At 35.9% G+C, this 14123-nt stretch overlaps 1 protein-coding gene and 3 pseudogenes across 2 annotated transcripts; 1 reads left to right on the forward strand and 3 right to left on the reverse strand.

The window, feature by feature from the left end:
* Positions 1-1497: 1497 nt before the first annotated feature.
* On the reverse strand, positions 1498-4378 carry LOC107647227 (pyrophosphate-energized vacuolar membrane proton pump-like; annotated as a pseudogene). Its single transcript, XR_015885739.1, has 6 exons — positions 4239-4378; positions 3215-3789; positions 2749-3120; positions 2578-2664; positions 2164-2491; positions 1498-2074 (listed from the first exon to the last, which is right to left on the reverse strand). The product of XR_015885739.1 is annotated as a pyrophosphate-energized vacuolar membrane proton pump-like (transcript).
* LOC107604806 (pentatricopeptide repeat-containing protein At3g29230 pseudogene) lies at positions 4009-5988 on the reverse strand (annotated as a pseudogene).
* A 1369-nt stretch (positions 5989-7357) lies between these two features.
* On the forward strand, positions 7358-8335 carry LOC107647228 (katanin p60 ATPase-containing subunit A1-like; annotated as a pseudogene).
* Positions 8336-11503: 3168 nt separating this feature from the next.
* On the reverse strand, positions 11504-13504 carry LOC107647229 (protein FAR1-RELATED SEQUENCE 5-like). Its single transcript, XM_016351336.1, has one exon. The coding sequence runs from the start codon at positions 13502-13504 to the stop codon at positions 11504-11506; it is 2001 nt and encodes a 666-aa protein (XP_016206822.1).
* Positions 13505-14123: the final 619 nt, after the last annotated feature.

Genomic DNA, 14123 nt, shown 5'->3' on the forward strand with positions numbered 1-14123 from the left:
GCCTCGTGGTCCGTGTGGGTGTATTTCGGTATAGGTCCATATCATTTTAGTTTGAGCTGACCATCCTTGCGTATGAAAAACTATGAATCAGAATCAGCAATGGATGTAGGGTGTCATATTGTAGGGGCAAACGTCTCACTATAATTTAAATTTTTTTTAGTAGTATATGATAATAATATTTATTTGTCTTTATTAAATTGTTGAATTTAACATCTACAATAATACTTTATTTAATTTTTGATAATTTATAACCAATTTAAAAATATCATATTAGATGTTATTAGAATGACCAATTCATAATTTAAATGAAATTTGTATTTATTTTAGAAATCGAAAAAGAGTATTATTTATTTTTTTTTTATTATTAGTTTTAATTTTTTCTGATAACAAGTACATAACATAAATATGTAGTATTATTCTATATAAAAAGAGAGATATTTCGATTGTATTGTTAAAAAAAAGTTAATTTTTTTTAAAATATAAAACCTAAATAATAAAATTTTAAATTATATATTATTATTTAAATTACTATTTTAGTGTTTTAATTTGTAAATTAGATATTTTAAAAACTAATCATGTTATATGTACATAAAAAATAACCACATGTATATATATTGAAATAAAAAACGCACATTAAAAATAAATTAAACAATACATATATTTATATACAAATATATAATGATTAATGAATAATTTAATAACTAATTTTTATATACACAATATTTTTATTATAAAAAAAGAAAATATATATAGAACCAAGAGGTGACCAACCAAAAAGTAAACAAAACCATATTAATTTATATTTCAATCTTAATTAATTTAATTTTTTTAATTTACAATATTTGTTATTAATTGCTGTTTAATTAAAATCACCTTTTGACTAATATGTTTTAAAAACTGCTCCGGGGATCACGGAGCAGAAAATCAAGTCCATTCAAACTTCCTTTTCCCTTTGGTGGCGCAATGCATGGTTCTCTCTACATATCATTGACGGTGCCAACCTCCTCCATCGGACCATCCAAGCGCCGCTCCATTCTCAAGTGAAGTATACGCTTTCGATTATTCATCCTATCTTCCTCTCGACGGCTACAGTGCATGGTTCGCTCCTGGTTACATCAGCGGCGCCAACCTCCTCCAATCAACCATCCAAGAGAAGGGTGCGGTGCAACACTTCCAGAAGAGAGCTTATTCCATGGCGTTTTCAACCCCGGAAGAAGGATCGATTTGTACATTGATCAATCCAACACAAGGCGATGAACAATTCAGTGCGGGTGAAATAGTTATTCAAGAACAAGGGTCGAAGGTATGTTGCATAAGCTGCTCCTTCGTTGTAAGATATTTTATAACAATGTGTTATTTGAATGTTTATTATTCATGCTAATTAGATGTTTTTTCAATTCAAAAAGTATATTCATTTGAAAAATTTTGGCACAGTGATATATTTAGTTGAGCAAAGTATGCTTAAAATTGCTACTAAATACTTACCCAGCATGTTCGAATCATAAGAAATCATTTCTATCTTGGCATGTGCCATTCAGGGACTAGAGAAATGCCTCCAATAAAAAGGAGAATCCAGAAGATTGTTGATAGAGCCAAAGTAAAACAACCGGTTACTTGAATATTGAGCATGCAATAAAATGTGTACACCAAACCAAAATATTACTTGTACACCAGACACCAGAGATCCAGCAAGGACACCAGAAAGTGTTTCTACTCCAAAGAAGATACCGACAATGGGGGGTGTAAGCATGACAAGGGCACCAGGCGGGATCATTTCTTTAATAGAAGCATCGATGGAGATCTTAACGCATGTGGCATAGTCAGGCTTAGCAGTTCCCTCCATCAGGCCAGGAATGGTATTGAATTGCCTGCACACTTCCTCAACCATCTTTAGTGCATCACTTACCACACTCTTCATGGTCATGGCAGAAAACCAATATGGAAGCATTGCACCAACAAGCAAACCAATGAAAACCTTTGGAGTCAACACGTCAACAGTTGTGACAGCAGCACGGTTCACAAAGGCACCAAAGAGAGCCAGAGGCATAAGCGCAGCAGAACCAATTGCAAATCCCTGAAAAAGAATAACAAATTGTCACGCACCTATCAGGAAATGTGGTGTTTCCATAAAATCAAGATATCAGACTGTCGAAAAATCCAAACCTTTCCAATAGCAGCAGTTGTGTTCCAGCGGCATCAAGGGAATCTGTTCTCTCTCTAATTCTGTGACTCATGCCAGCCATCTCAGCAATACCTCCAGCATTGTCACTAATTGGATCATAAGCATCAATGGCCAATCCAGTGGCTATGGTACTCAGCATCCCAAGTGCCGCAACAGCAATACCATACATGGCAGCAAAGCTGAAGCTAACAAAAATACTAGCAGCAATAGCAAAAATTGGGATAATGACAGACTTGTATCCCAAGGCAAGCCAAAAGATAACATCAGTGAGCATCAGTCCTGCAAGAATCTGCAACATCTTGCACAGGGCTGCAAAAGCAGGTAGGAAAAAAAATAAGGTAACATCTAAAAATGAGAACATGTTAAAGTGTAAAATATGCCTTAAAACACCTTACCTATATGCATTGCTGGTATAGTACTCGGTTACAAATCCAATAATAAGCCCTGCCCAAAGACCAACAGCAACACACAAAAATAGTTGCCTGTAAACAGAAAGCAATCTCATTAGTTCCAAAATAGGCAATGTACCATTCATTATTTTGCTAATGGAGAATTATAAAACATACCAGTTTTTGACATCTTTCTGGATTCCAAAATTGAAGATAGTGAAGGAAGATGGTAGTGCAATCTAACTAACAATTGCAATCCCAATGGTCATTAAAGCAGTGGAAATATGAGTTGTTTTTTCAATGCCGCTCAATTTCCTTCACAGCCTTTATCTCAAAAAAGTCAGTTGCAAATAAGGTGGTAAGTAAACAGACTATGATACCCACAGAGCTGACAATGAGAGGGTACAACATAGCAGTCAACTCATGGTTCACCCCAAAAGAGGAGATGGAAGCAACAACAAGGGCAGCACACTCAGCATATGAACCGAAGAGATCAGATCCCATATCAGCAATATCACTAACATTATCACCCACATTATCCACAATCACCTGGTTACAACATGATTGACTCAGAGTCGGATATACAGGAAAATTGTTGAAAGTACCTTAAAAATAAAATCTAGCTCAGGGAGATCTCTCTTACAGCAGGATTTCTTGGGTCATCCTTGGAAATGTTCCTTTCAACCTTGCCAACAAGATCAGTACCAACATCAGCAGCCTTAGTGTAGATACCTCCACCAACTCTGCCAAAGAGAGCCATAGAAGACCCACCAAAACCATAACCAGTTATGGCCTCAAAAAGACCTTCCCAGTCATCACCATAGTAGACCTTGAAAACGTTGATAGCAATGTAAAGAACCAATAGACCATTTGCAACAAGGAAAAATCCCATAACTGCACCAGATCTAAATGTAGTGATGAAAGCCTTTCCAACACCCTTCCTCACCTCCAGAGTGGTTCTCGCATTTGCATAAGTAGCGATTTTCATTCCAAAGAAACCGAAGACTAGCGACGTGATGCCACCGAGCAAGAATGAAATGGTGCTGAAAAGGGCAGTGGCTAGAGCTGGTTTACACATCTTGGTTTCATCATAGGTGCAAGGCTGGTGGCTTATGCTGAATCCTTACACAGAGCCAAGGAAGAGGAATATCAAGATGGCAAAAGCCACCATGAAGATTCCCACACACTTGTACTCAGTGAAAAGGAAAGAGGTTGCTCCTGATGATGATCAACAATAAATATATTAACATAAGAAGAAATACACAACAATAGTTAGAAAAATATCCCGTAAATGTGAATTGAAGATTTAAAAAAAAAATGCAGACATGTATAAAACTCCAAGCAACAGCTGAAACTAGGATTAGGTCTAGTAGTATTAAACTGAAACAAACCTAAGGCTAAAAGGTTTTTGTGAAGATATAGCCAATGGAGAGAAAATTACATATGAACCATGTTCAAGCCGCAATAAGGAATTAAGAGTACGAAAATGTTAAAACTGTTTCACGGATGATAGAGAAAACATGTACTCTAAGCTCATCAATAAACACATACTGCTCATATCGAGATCAAATCTAGTTTACATATATGGAATGTTAAAATGGGCTATTTTGTGACAGTCATATTTTCTTTTCTTGAGCTATGGACTACCTCCGTTTGATTTTCCAGACCTGGTTAATGTCCTTTATCAATCTGTCGATCATTCTATATATATATCATCTGATTTCGGGTGTGACTGATCAAATGCTGTAAATTCATGCACTTCCTCTTCCACCTCAATGGAACTAGCTCCAGAAGGCTTTTGGCTTCCTGTGTTCTTCATTTGCCACCTTACACTAGCAACATTCACCCAATCCCCTACTTGAGCATAAATGTTTGACAAAAGGTTGAAATTTCCAGGATCCAATGGTGCCAACTCAAACAAGTGTTCGCACACAGCTTTTGCAAGATCTACATCATTATGCATTCGACAAGCCCCCAAAAGAGTTCCCAAGACTATTTCATTTGGCTCCATAGGCATGCTGCGCACAAGCTGAAAAGCTTCCTCCAGGTGTCCCCTCGACCAAGAAGATCAATCATACAACCATAGTGCTCAACTTGAGGAACAATCCCATGCACTTTCTCCATTCAATAGAAGTAATACGCCCTCATTGACAAGGCCTGCATGGGTGCAAGCACATAAAAGGCCAATGAACGTATATTTGTCCGGTTCAAAACCCTCATGTACCATCCTAGTGAAAAGCTCAAGTGCTTTCTCACCACGTTCATGCATGTCTAACCCTTGAACCATGGAATTCCAAGGCACCAAATCTTTCTTTTCAATCCTACTAAAGACACCAAGGGCAACATCCACACATCCACACAACACCTTAGTGCTACACCTAAACCTCCGCCTCTCAACAGAAGCATGAATTCTTTTCCCTAACGCGGCCATTCCAGACTCGGCACATGCAGTTAAAATACTTATCAGAAACCCATCATCAACCCTCATCCCAACTCCCTCCATCTTATCATAACTTTATTGCCTCATTAACAAGCCCCTTCTCAGCATACCCAGATATCATAGTGGTCCAAATCACCAAGTTCTTCCCAGGACACTTATCAAACAACATCCTTGACATATTCATATCCCCAACTCTACAATACCCCCAAACCATCGTCGCCCATGACACCACATTCCTCTCAGGCATTCCCTCAAACATCTCAAACACCTTCCCCATCTCCTCAGCCTTAGCATACCCATCCAACATGATGTTCCAACTAACCACATCCCTCTCAGGCATTTCATCAAACACCTTGCAGGGTTTCTCAAACTCACCACCTCGCACCAACCCACCAATCACAGAGTTCCAAGACACCACATCTCGTTCCTCCATCTCCAAAAACAACCAAATTGCCGCATCAATTCTAGCTCCCCCACATTTACAATACAAATCTATCAACGACTTTGGCACAAATATATCACTCCCAAAAAAACCCAAACTTCACCACATGTGCATGGATCATCTGCACCATCCGACACTGTTATAACCATCAAAAGCTTTCAATAGACACGTGTAGGTGAAGCTATCTGAAAAAACATTGTTCCTTTATATCTGGAAGAAGGTTTCAAATGCGACGGAAGGGTGAGCCTTGTTTTGGGCCTGAGCTCTGAGAGAGTGTTGTAGAGGTGGGCGTTGGGGTTGGTTACGAGGTTGAATGCGTTGACGGCGGAGGGAAGGTGGCGGGAGACGGAGAACGCGGCGACGAGTTTCGGTGCGACGTAAGGGTCTTGGTGGACGTCGTGCTTGACGACTTGAGCTTGGATTTGCTTCACGGTGTTGAGGTTTGAGCAGCGGTGGAGGTCAGAGAGCTTTTCATCGAGAAGGCGCAAGTGGAAAACCATGTGGGCGCACGCGCCGCTGCAGCAGGCAATTGCATCTGTCGCTGACGGTGGCTTTGCAGTGAAAGGGTTTTGAAATGAAATGTCTCAAAACAGCAAAACCCCTCGAATTATGCTCACCAGGGTTTGGATTTATGGGCCTGTCTAAAATCAGCACACCTCTTATGAACTTATTTGATGCATTATTAAATTCAAAGCGTTAGATTAGATTGACAAACAATCTAATGATTTATATTTAAATCATTATTAATTTATTAAAAATTACATTAAAAGATAACAACTCTTTTAATATTTTAATATTATCCAATATAAAAATTCAGAACTAAACCCTTGCTTGTTGCAGCTATGCGCCCCTGCCTCTTCCCTCTACCCACTTCCTCTGTCTTCTTCGTCAAATGATGAACCTCGGTTTCTTCTTCTACCCCCTCTTTCTTCCGCTTCTTCCTCTACTCACTGTCTACCGAAGAATTGTCTATCCTTTCTAAGCCTTCTGGCGATGCGAATTCAGAGATTGTGAGCTACCAATTCACACCCGAGCGCGAATTTCAGTTGGTACCTATGAACAACTCGTGGCGGTCTCAAATCCTGTAGCGATTCATGAAGAGGGGAGATGCTACCAGTTGCAGCAAGGGTCTGGGGAGAGAAGGCTGTACTCCTCATCATAGGGTTGCTATGATGGACTCTAAACTCCTTGCTCCCCATTTTTACCGATGAGAGACCCCATATATCAAAATTAGTAAGATTATTAGGTTAAGCCTTCTTCCACAACGAAAATTGGTAGGATTTTGGTCAAACTCTGCTGCTCGGCTTTCGTTTATCTTCTCAAATTTTCGAATCTTTTGTAGGGTTTTGCTCAAAAGAAGTTGATCTTTAATGGAGCCTCGAGTTGGAAATTAGTTCTGTATCGGTCGAAAAATTGGTAGCGGATCCTTTGGAGAGATCTATCTCGGTGAGCTTTCTCTCCTCTCTCTTTTTATTTTTTTTGTGCATAATTGAACTTCTAATTTCCGAATTTTCTGATTAAGTTTTTTCGATTAGGGAAGTATTCCATAGAATTGTGAGAAGCAGAACAGAAGGGCGTGATTCTCTTGGAAAGCAAAACCTTGCTAATTAACCTTTTTTATGCATACCCTTCAGTTTTCATTGTTGGATTTTGCTTCCTTAGAAGCTGAGAATGGAGATCAGAATTGAAAATTAAGCCAACAATAAAAAACTTAGGAGGAGGATTCTTGTATCTAAGAGCCGTGTAAAATGTATAGAGCTTAGATTATTTTATGCGGATCTTTTGTGATGTCTGGTGCTTTTTATTCCCTTGGTAGTTGTATCGCTATATGTTGAAATTTGAATTAATCTTGCATGCTACTATTTCTTTTTTTTTACTTGGAATTCTCCCATGCTTGTGTAGTCATGCACACAAATTCTCTTGTTATGCTGAGCTTCGATGGCCTTAAGCAGGCTGTTGTTGTATTTCTATCCCATTGTTGTTGTCATGGAAAGACATTTTCTGTACAATTCATTATATGTGATTCTTACAGGGGATTAAGAGACTGTGGAAAGGTGTTCTCATGTTTGGGCCTCCCGGAACTGGGAAGACACTTCTTGCTAAAGCAGTTGCTACTGAATGCGGTACCACTTTCTTTAATGTTTCTTCTGCAACTTTAGCTTCCAAATGGCGTGGTGAGAGTGAACGCATGGTGCGGTGTTTGTTTGATCTTGCAAGAGCATATGCACCAAGTACAATTTTCATTGATGAAATTGATTCTCTGTGCAATGCTAGGGGGTAAGTCTTTGCTGTTCTTTTCCCTACATAAAAATCTTGAGTTTTGCATCATGTATGCCATATTTTTATTTGCGTTGGGAGATAATGGTTGTTAACTACCCCTTGGGTTCACCCTGAGTTTGTAGTATCAGTTGAGATTATTTGATTTCTGATCGAGTTGCCTTTCAATTCATCAGGACTTCTGGGGAACATGAATCATCCAGAAGGGTGAAGTCTGAACTTCTAGTTCGGATTGATGGTGTAAACAATAGTTCCACAAATGAAGATGGTACCCGTAAAATAGTAATGGTTTTGGCAGCCACAAACTTCCCTTGGGACATAGATGAGGCACTGAGGTTTGTATTTGCTTTTCTGCATCCTTTTCTTATACTTCTTAATATGCATTGCAAGTGATAGAAGTATGCGATGAATTAGTTATATCTGTCGGAAACCTCTTTTAATGTGCATGTACTGATACAATGTAATATGTTGATGCAAATCAAATCAGGCGAGGGCTGGAAAAGCGTATATACATTCCTCTTCCGAATTTTGAGAGTCGTAAAGAGTTGTTGCGTATCAATTTGAAGACTGTGGAGGCAAGTTAGGACGTTGTGATTTACCTATGACACTATCTTAAAGATATTATTATTATTATGTATCGCCTTTAATTGATTTCTTCGATGGATTCAAATGATGAAAGACATTCAACATCTAACAAATACAAGATTATCATGACATTGATTTCTCAGGCTGACATCGAACGTCATGTTTTATTACCATGTTTTATTTTCTTTTCTTGTAACCAATGACCATTTAAAAAGTTCAGGATCTTAAAGTTCTTAATTCATATATATAACCATATTGCTGCGGTAAATTCCAATCCCACGGTTGACAGCACTGTAATATACCAAGACAGGCAACAACTAACTAAACTGATAGCGCCACAATCATTATAATGAGCACAAGTCTAATTAATCTAATACACTAAGTAATTTAAGATTAATTAATTATCATGAGCTTCTTAGTTATTGTCAAGTACTTCTGTACGAGTAATTATTCTCACGTGTTATCTACATGCTAATATTCTAGATTTCTGTTCTTCAGAGAGATGCAAGATTATTAGTTAATTACTAATTTTATATTGAGAAGAGAATTATTTATTTTTTAACCATGATTTTTTTTTAACATTTTCTCATTGTTTTGTACTCAGTAGATCAGAGTGCATGCATTAACTTCTTAGGGGAACAAAATAAAGTGAACAAAAAATTATTTGTCCTTTAAATTTTTAATATTCCCTTATTTGAATAGTGCTTGACAGCTTGTTATTAACAGCGTGGAACAAATAATGGTGTTGCCAAGATCAAACACAAAACTCCAATACAACATCATTAAATATTCTTTGGTGCCAAATAGATTGTCACACTCATTTTGTTTTCGTCTGTTCATTTTATTCTTCCAAAGTGTGCTCCATTTGCATAAACGGTCTGCACTATATCAAGACAGGCTTAAAAACTTGAATAAAAATTTTTATTTTATTTTATTTTTCTCAATTCCAGGATACAAATTTATAATTTTCAATAAAATGAATAAAACTTGAACTTTGTTATAGTTTTAATGCATTTGAGGATTTGCCTTGATATCTGTTAAAAGAGTCAGAATGAATGATCAAGAAAGAGGACAAAATTTGCATATTAATGATTATGCACTAAGAATGATTCAATATCATAGATTTTGATTACTTATTACAAGTAATGAGATCATTTAATTAAAGCACATAATATAAAGTTAAAATCAAATCCAACAATACACATCAGATATTATTAAAGCGCATGATACAATAAATGATATTTATTAAGATTATTTTTTGAATAAATGATATAATAAAATTAAATTAATTAGTTGGTTATCTAACTACTTAAAAATTAATTAGTGTCATCAATGAGATTCCTGCCTCTGCTGCCACCTTGACCCAATGTTTTGTGAGTCCAGAAGGGTTAAATACTACATGATTTTCATGGCCTGTTTTTCATTCTCTATCTGTGAATGTGTTGACTCCAAAATGGAGGAACATTATGATCTCCCTTTGTTGCCATTTTAACTGTGAATATGATGGGCAGTGGCAGAATTGGCAATGGTGGTAGTGTTGGTAGTTTATGAGAAAAAGATGTAATAATGCTGAGTTTGATTATTAGTGTAACTAAGAAAGAATAGCACCATGGTGTTCTGTCTAGGCATGGTGATATTGATGGTTATGTTGTATCTGTTTTTTTTGTAGATTTTTTATATAATTGTTATGGTTGTGAGGATGAAATTGAAGAATCATGAAGTTGGAGGTAAGTATAAATATTACTAAATATGTATAAATAATAAATATTAATATTTTATTTATGTTACACTCTAGTAATTTTTTTATGACTATACAATATTTATTAATATTATTTTCTGAATAAATACATATAATATACACTAATATAATAATATTAAATTAATTAGTTACTCATTAAAATAAAAAATAGGTGCTTAGTGTTAAAAAAAATTAAAAATTTGTACTATAAAAGAATACTGGAAGTTTATCTAACTACTTAACAACAACCGGTTTATAACATGTTGATTGTAATTTGTTGAGACTTGATTGTTCTTAAAATATTAGTGAATGTATGTTATTTTATAATTTTATATTTTTATTTTTTTATCAATTTATATTTTTTATTTACGTGGGAACGGTTCTACGAGTTCAACTAGTAAGTCATCGATGAAACCAATAAACCAGTAAAACTATATAGCACATTAGTTATATAATTTTACGGGTTTATACTATTCTATGTGGTACTTATTAGTTATATGGTAAAACTATATAACATATTTTTATTCATAATTATTAATATAAATGTTATTAAACATGTATAAATAACAAATATCAAATATTTTTATCAATTACACTATAGTAATTAATTTTAAAAAAATACTGGAAGTTCATCTAACTATTTAAACAACTAGTAAGTCATTAACAACTCGATCCGCTAAGCTCATGAGCTCGAGGCAACTTTTGAGCTTTCAGTCAAACTTGACCTTGGTTTGGTTTGGCTTAACTAAAATTACTTAGCCTAATATAACTTTTATTATTATTCTTTCATGTCCAAATAATCGACTTACCTTGTGAGATTTTAGTGAGTTAATGTTGAGTTTGGTCTATTCTAGCTTAGCTTGAATTATTTCTAACTTTAATTATCAAATTTTCAGAGCTGTTAGTTCGAACGTAGCAATATAAACCGCGTGCCTCAACAGTGCACCATGAAAATGTACACGAGTTATCTACTAGGTCAGTAGTATAAATATTTTATTTTTCCGTTTTATTAAGAAGTTTTAAGTATAAGTATTGTTGAAATAAATACAAAAGTACTTGTATTTAGGAAAGAAAATTAAAAATAGAAAGTTATTAATAATTTTTTTTAAAACGTTTAATCTTTAAAATATTGATATAATTTTATTTATTATGAATCTATAATAATAATTACAAATATGGATATAATTGCCACTACTCTGTTCATAATACCTTGAGGAATTTAAATATTCTTGGATCAAAATAGTAAATAGGAAGGCTTATGAGCTAGCCATACAATATTATATGTAACAAAATATACTTGAACTTAAATGTATTGAACTTACATCTTCCTCCTCAAACCATTCAGTGTGAATATACTCATCACTTTCAGCATCTACGAAGGAGTAGTCTTCACCCTCAATATTCTCCTCAGCATCATCATCAAATTTGGGAGTCCTTTCATCCATTTTCTTCATGGAACACATAGCAATGTTATGCCCCCCCTGCGACAGTAGCTGTAATGCTTAGGCTTCCTTATGGTCTCTATCTCAGTACTTCCATTCTTTGCAAGGTCTTCATACATGTATTCCGCATGCCCCTCCATGATGTTATTGTCCCCGCTATGAGCCCTAATACATGAAAGTATATTTACCAATGCATCTCGTGATTCATTAAAAAGATCCCCTTTTAGGCACCCTTCGTTCATAATTTGTTTATACCAATGTGCCAAACATGCACGCCGACTGATAGCCAAGGAATCCTCCATCAAGCCGCCCATGTCATCATACCCACTAATGCCTTCCTTCGCTTTTCTAGTCCATCTTCGCAGCACTAATGATTTTGGTAGCTCTGCAATGTCTAGAAAACCCAAAACAACAAGTATATGACTACATGGAATACCTATCGAGGCCATTCTCATGCATGAGCATTTAAATTCATCTTGCTCTCCGTGAAAAGACACATGCCATATCATGTTAGGCTTGTAAAATTTTGACACCTGATAAATCTTGCAAGAACTCGTTTCCTCTTCATATGTTACCTTTAATGTGCTGGCCTTGTGGAGCATTGAACGGAACAACACAAAAATTTGTCGGGTATAAATGGTAGCTGCTGACCTTTCTAATTGTTGAAAGTGTGTCTGCATCACAGGTTGTCCAGTTGATGATTTAAAGTCTGCCAAATCCTCTCTGTGCCGCATGTAGCTCAAACAACGCTGGAAGTGTTGAACAAATTCTGTCAAATTATGGCGTGATTTAACATATCTTTTGAGGACAGCATGTAGACTTTCACGCCTCGAAGTCGTTCTAAACCCAGCAAAGAATTTTTCTCGGATATGAGCGATAGCCCACATGTTTCTTTTCCCATACATATCTACTATCCATTCCCGATCTTCCACTCCAAAGAATCCAACCATTTCCTCCCACTTTTGTTCGAACACACCAACTTCGTAATCACCTAGCATTAACTTTGTAAACATTTTCGTAAACTGAGGTTTGTGAATATTGCTTGTTGCATTACGCATCAAGTGCCATGCACATAACCTATGATGTGCATTCGGAAACACTTCCTGAATAGCGATAGCCATCGATGGATGACCATCCGTAATTACTGAAGTCAGTGTCTTTCCCTTCATTGCTATGAGAAGCTGTTTTAGTGACCACACATAGGTGCTTTTCCTCTCATTTGAAACTATCGCAGCACCAAATACAACGGTTTGATTATGGTGGTTAACTCCCGAGAATATTACCACCGGCAATCTGTATCTATTCTTCTTATATGTGGCGTCAAATGCTAGCACATCCCCGAACAGATCGTAATCCAACTGACACCGGCCATCACACCAAAAAATTTGCCGAAACACTCCTTCTCTTCCCTTTTCAACACTATAGAACAAGTTTTGATCCCTTGCTGCTAGCGTTTCCAGGTAAGCCATTGCAGAGGTTAAATCATCAGGTAATTGTCTTCTTTGCTTCGCAACTTGATTGTGCATATCCTTAATTGAAAAATTAACGTTCTCGTACCCACCACACTGGCTAGCTAATGACCCAAATATGTTTGGCATGCTGATCCCCACCTCTTTCATATGGTTCATTTGACTAATGTCGGGCTCAGTCATTTTCTTGTGAGATCTTAACATTCTTGCTAACTTTGGAACAACAAGCTCATGGTTGTGTTCATCACAAAAATCTCTCACTACCCAACTCTCAGTTACCGCATTGAAGATCACATGAAGTTTACTCATACAACCACATCTTGCCTCTGATTTTGGCTCCCTAACTCGATTTTTCATATGGTTCCATTTTTCTAATCTATACCCTTCACAAGAACAAACATATGTTTTTTCTCTAACTTTTCCATCAACTATTCTACTCCTACTCTTTCGCACACTGAAGCCCCTCGTCTTGGCATATGAATTATAAAATTCGAATGCCAAGCCAAGATCAGCAAAGTGCAATTGACAAATATTTTCCATAGATAGACCTGAGAAATCGATCTTACCAATATCTTCCTAAGAGTTTATGCGATATTGATTCATATCCACCGCATCAGAAGTTGCGTCTTCATCCACATGATCACTAACATTATGCACATTTTGATCACTTGTGTGTCTTTGACTATTTGATGCTTCCTGCAATTTATAGCATAAATTAGGTACAATTTATAATCGAATAAGAAAAACTAACCAATAACCATTGAATTTTCAAAAAGAATCACAATACTAATTTCTGAATTTACAAACACACTAAAAAAAATCAAAAAACAATAACAAATAAAAAATAGAACAAATACCAAATTTAAATAGAAACATAAACTCAAAAATTAAAATTATGAACAGAAATCAAACAGCAATAATAAATAAAAAATAGAACAGCATGAACAGAAGCATAAACCCAGAAATTGAAATCCGAATCATAAAAACAAATACCAGATTTGAGTAGAAACATAAACCCAGAAATTGAAATCAGAATCATAAAAATAAATACCAGATTTGAGTAGAAACATAAACCCATAAATTGAAATCATGAATTCAACGAAATAGGTTCATGCAGCAGAACATAAAGGGATAAAAAAATGAGCTAAATGAAACAAGT

The sequence above is a fragment of the Arachis ipaensis genome, chromosome B6, assembly GCF_059453495.1.
Source record: "Arachis ipaensis isolate K30076 ecotype BB chromosome B6, ASM5945349v1, whole genome shotgun sequence".
NCBI lineage: Eukaryota > Viridiplantae > Streptophyta > Magnoliopsida > Fabales > Fabaceae > Arachis > Arachis ipaensis.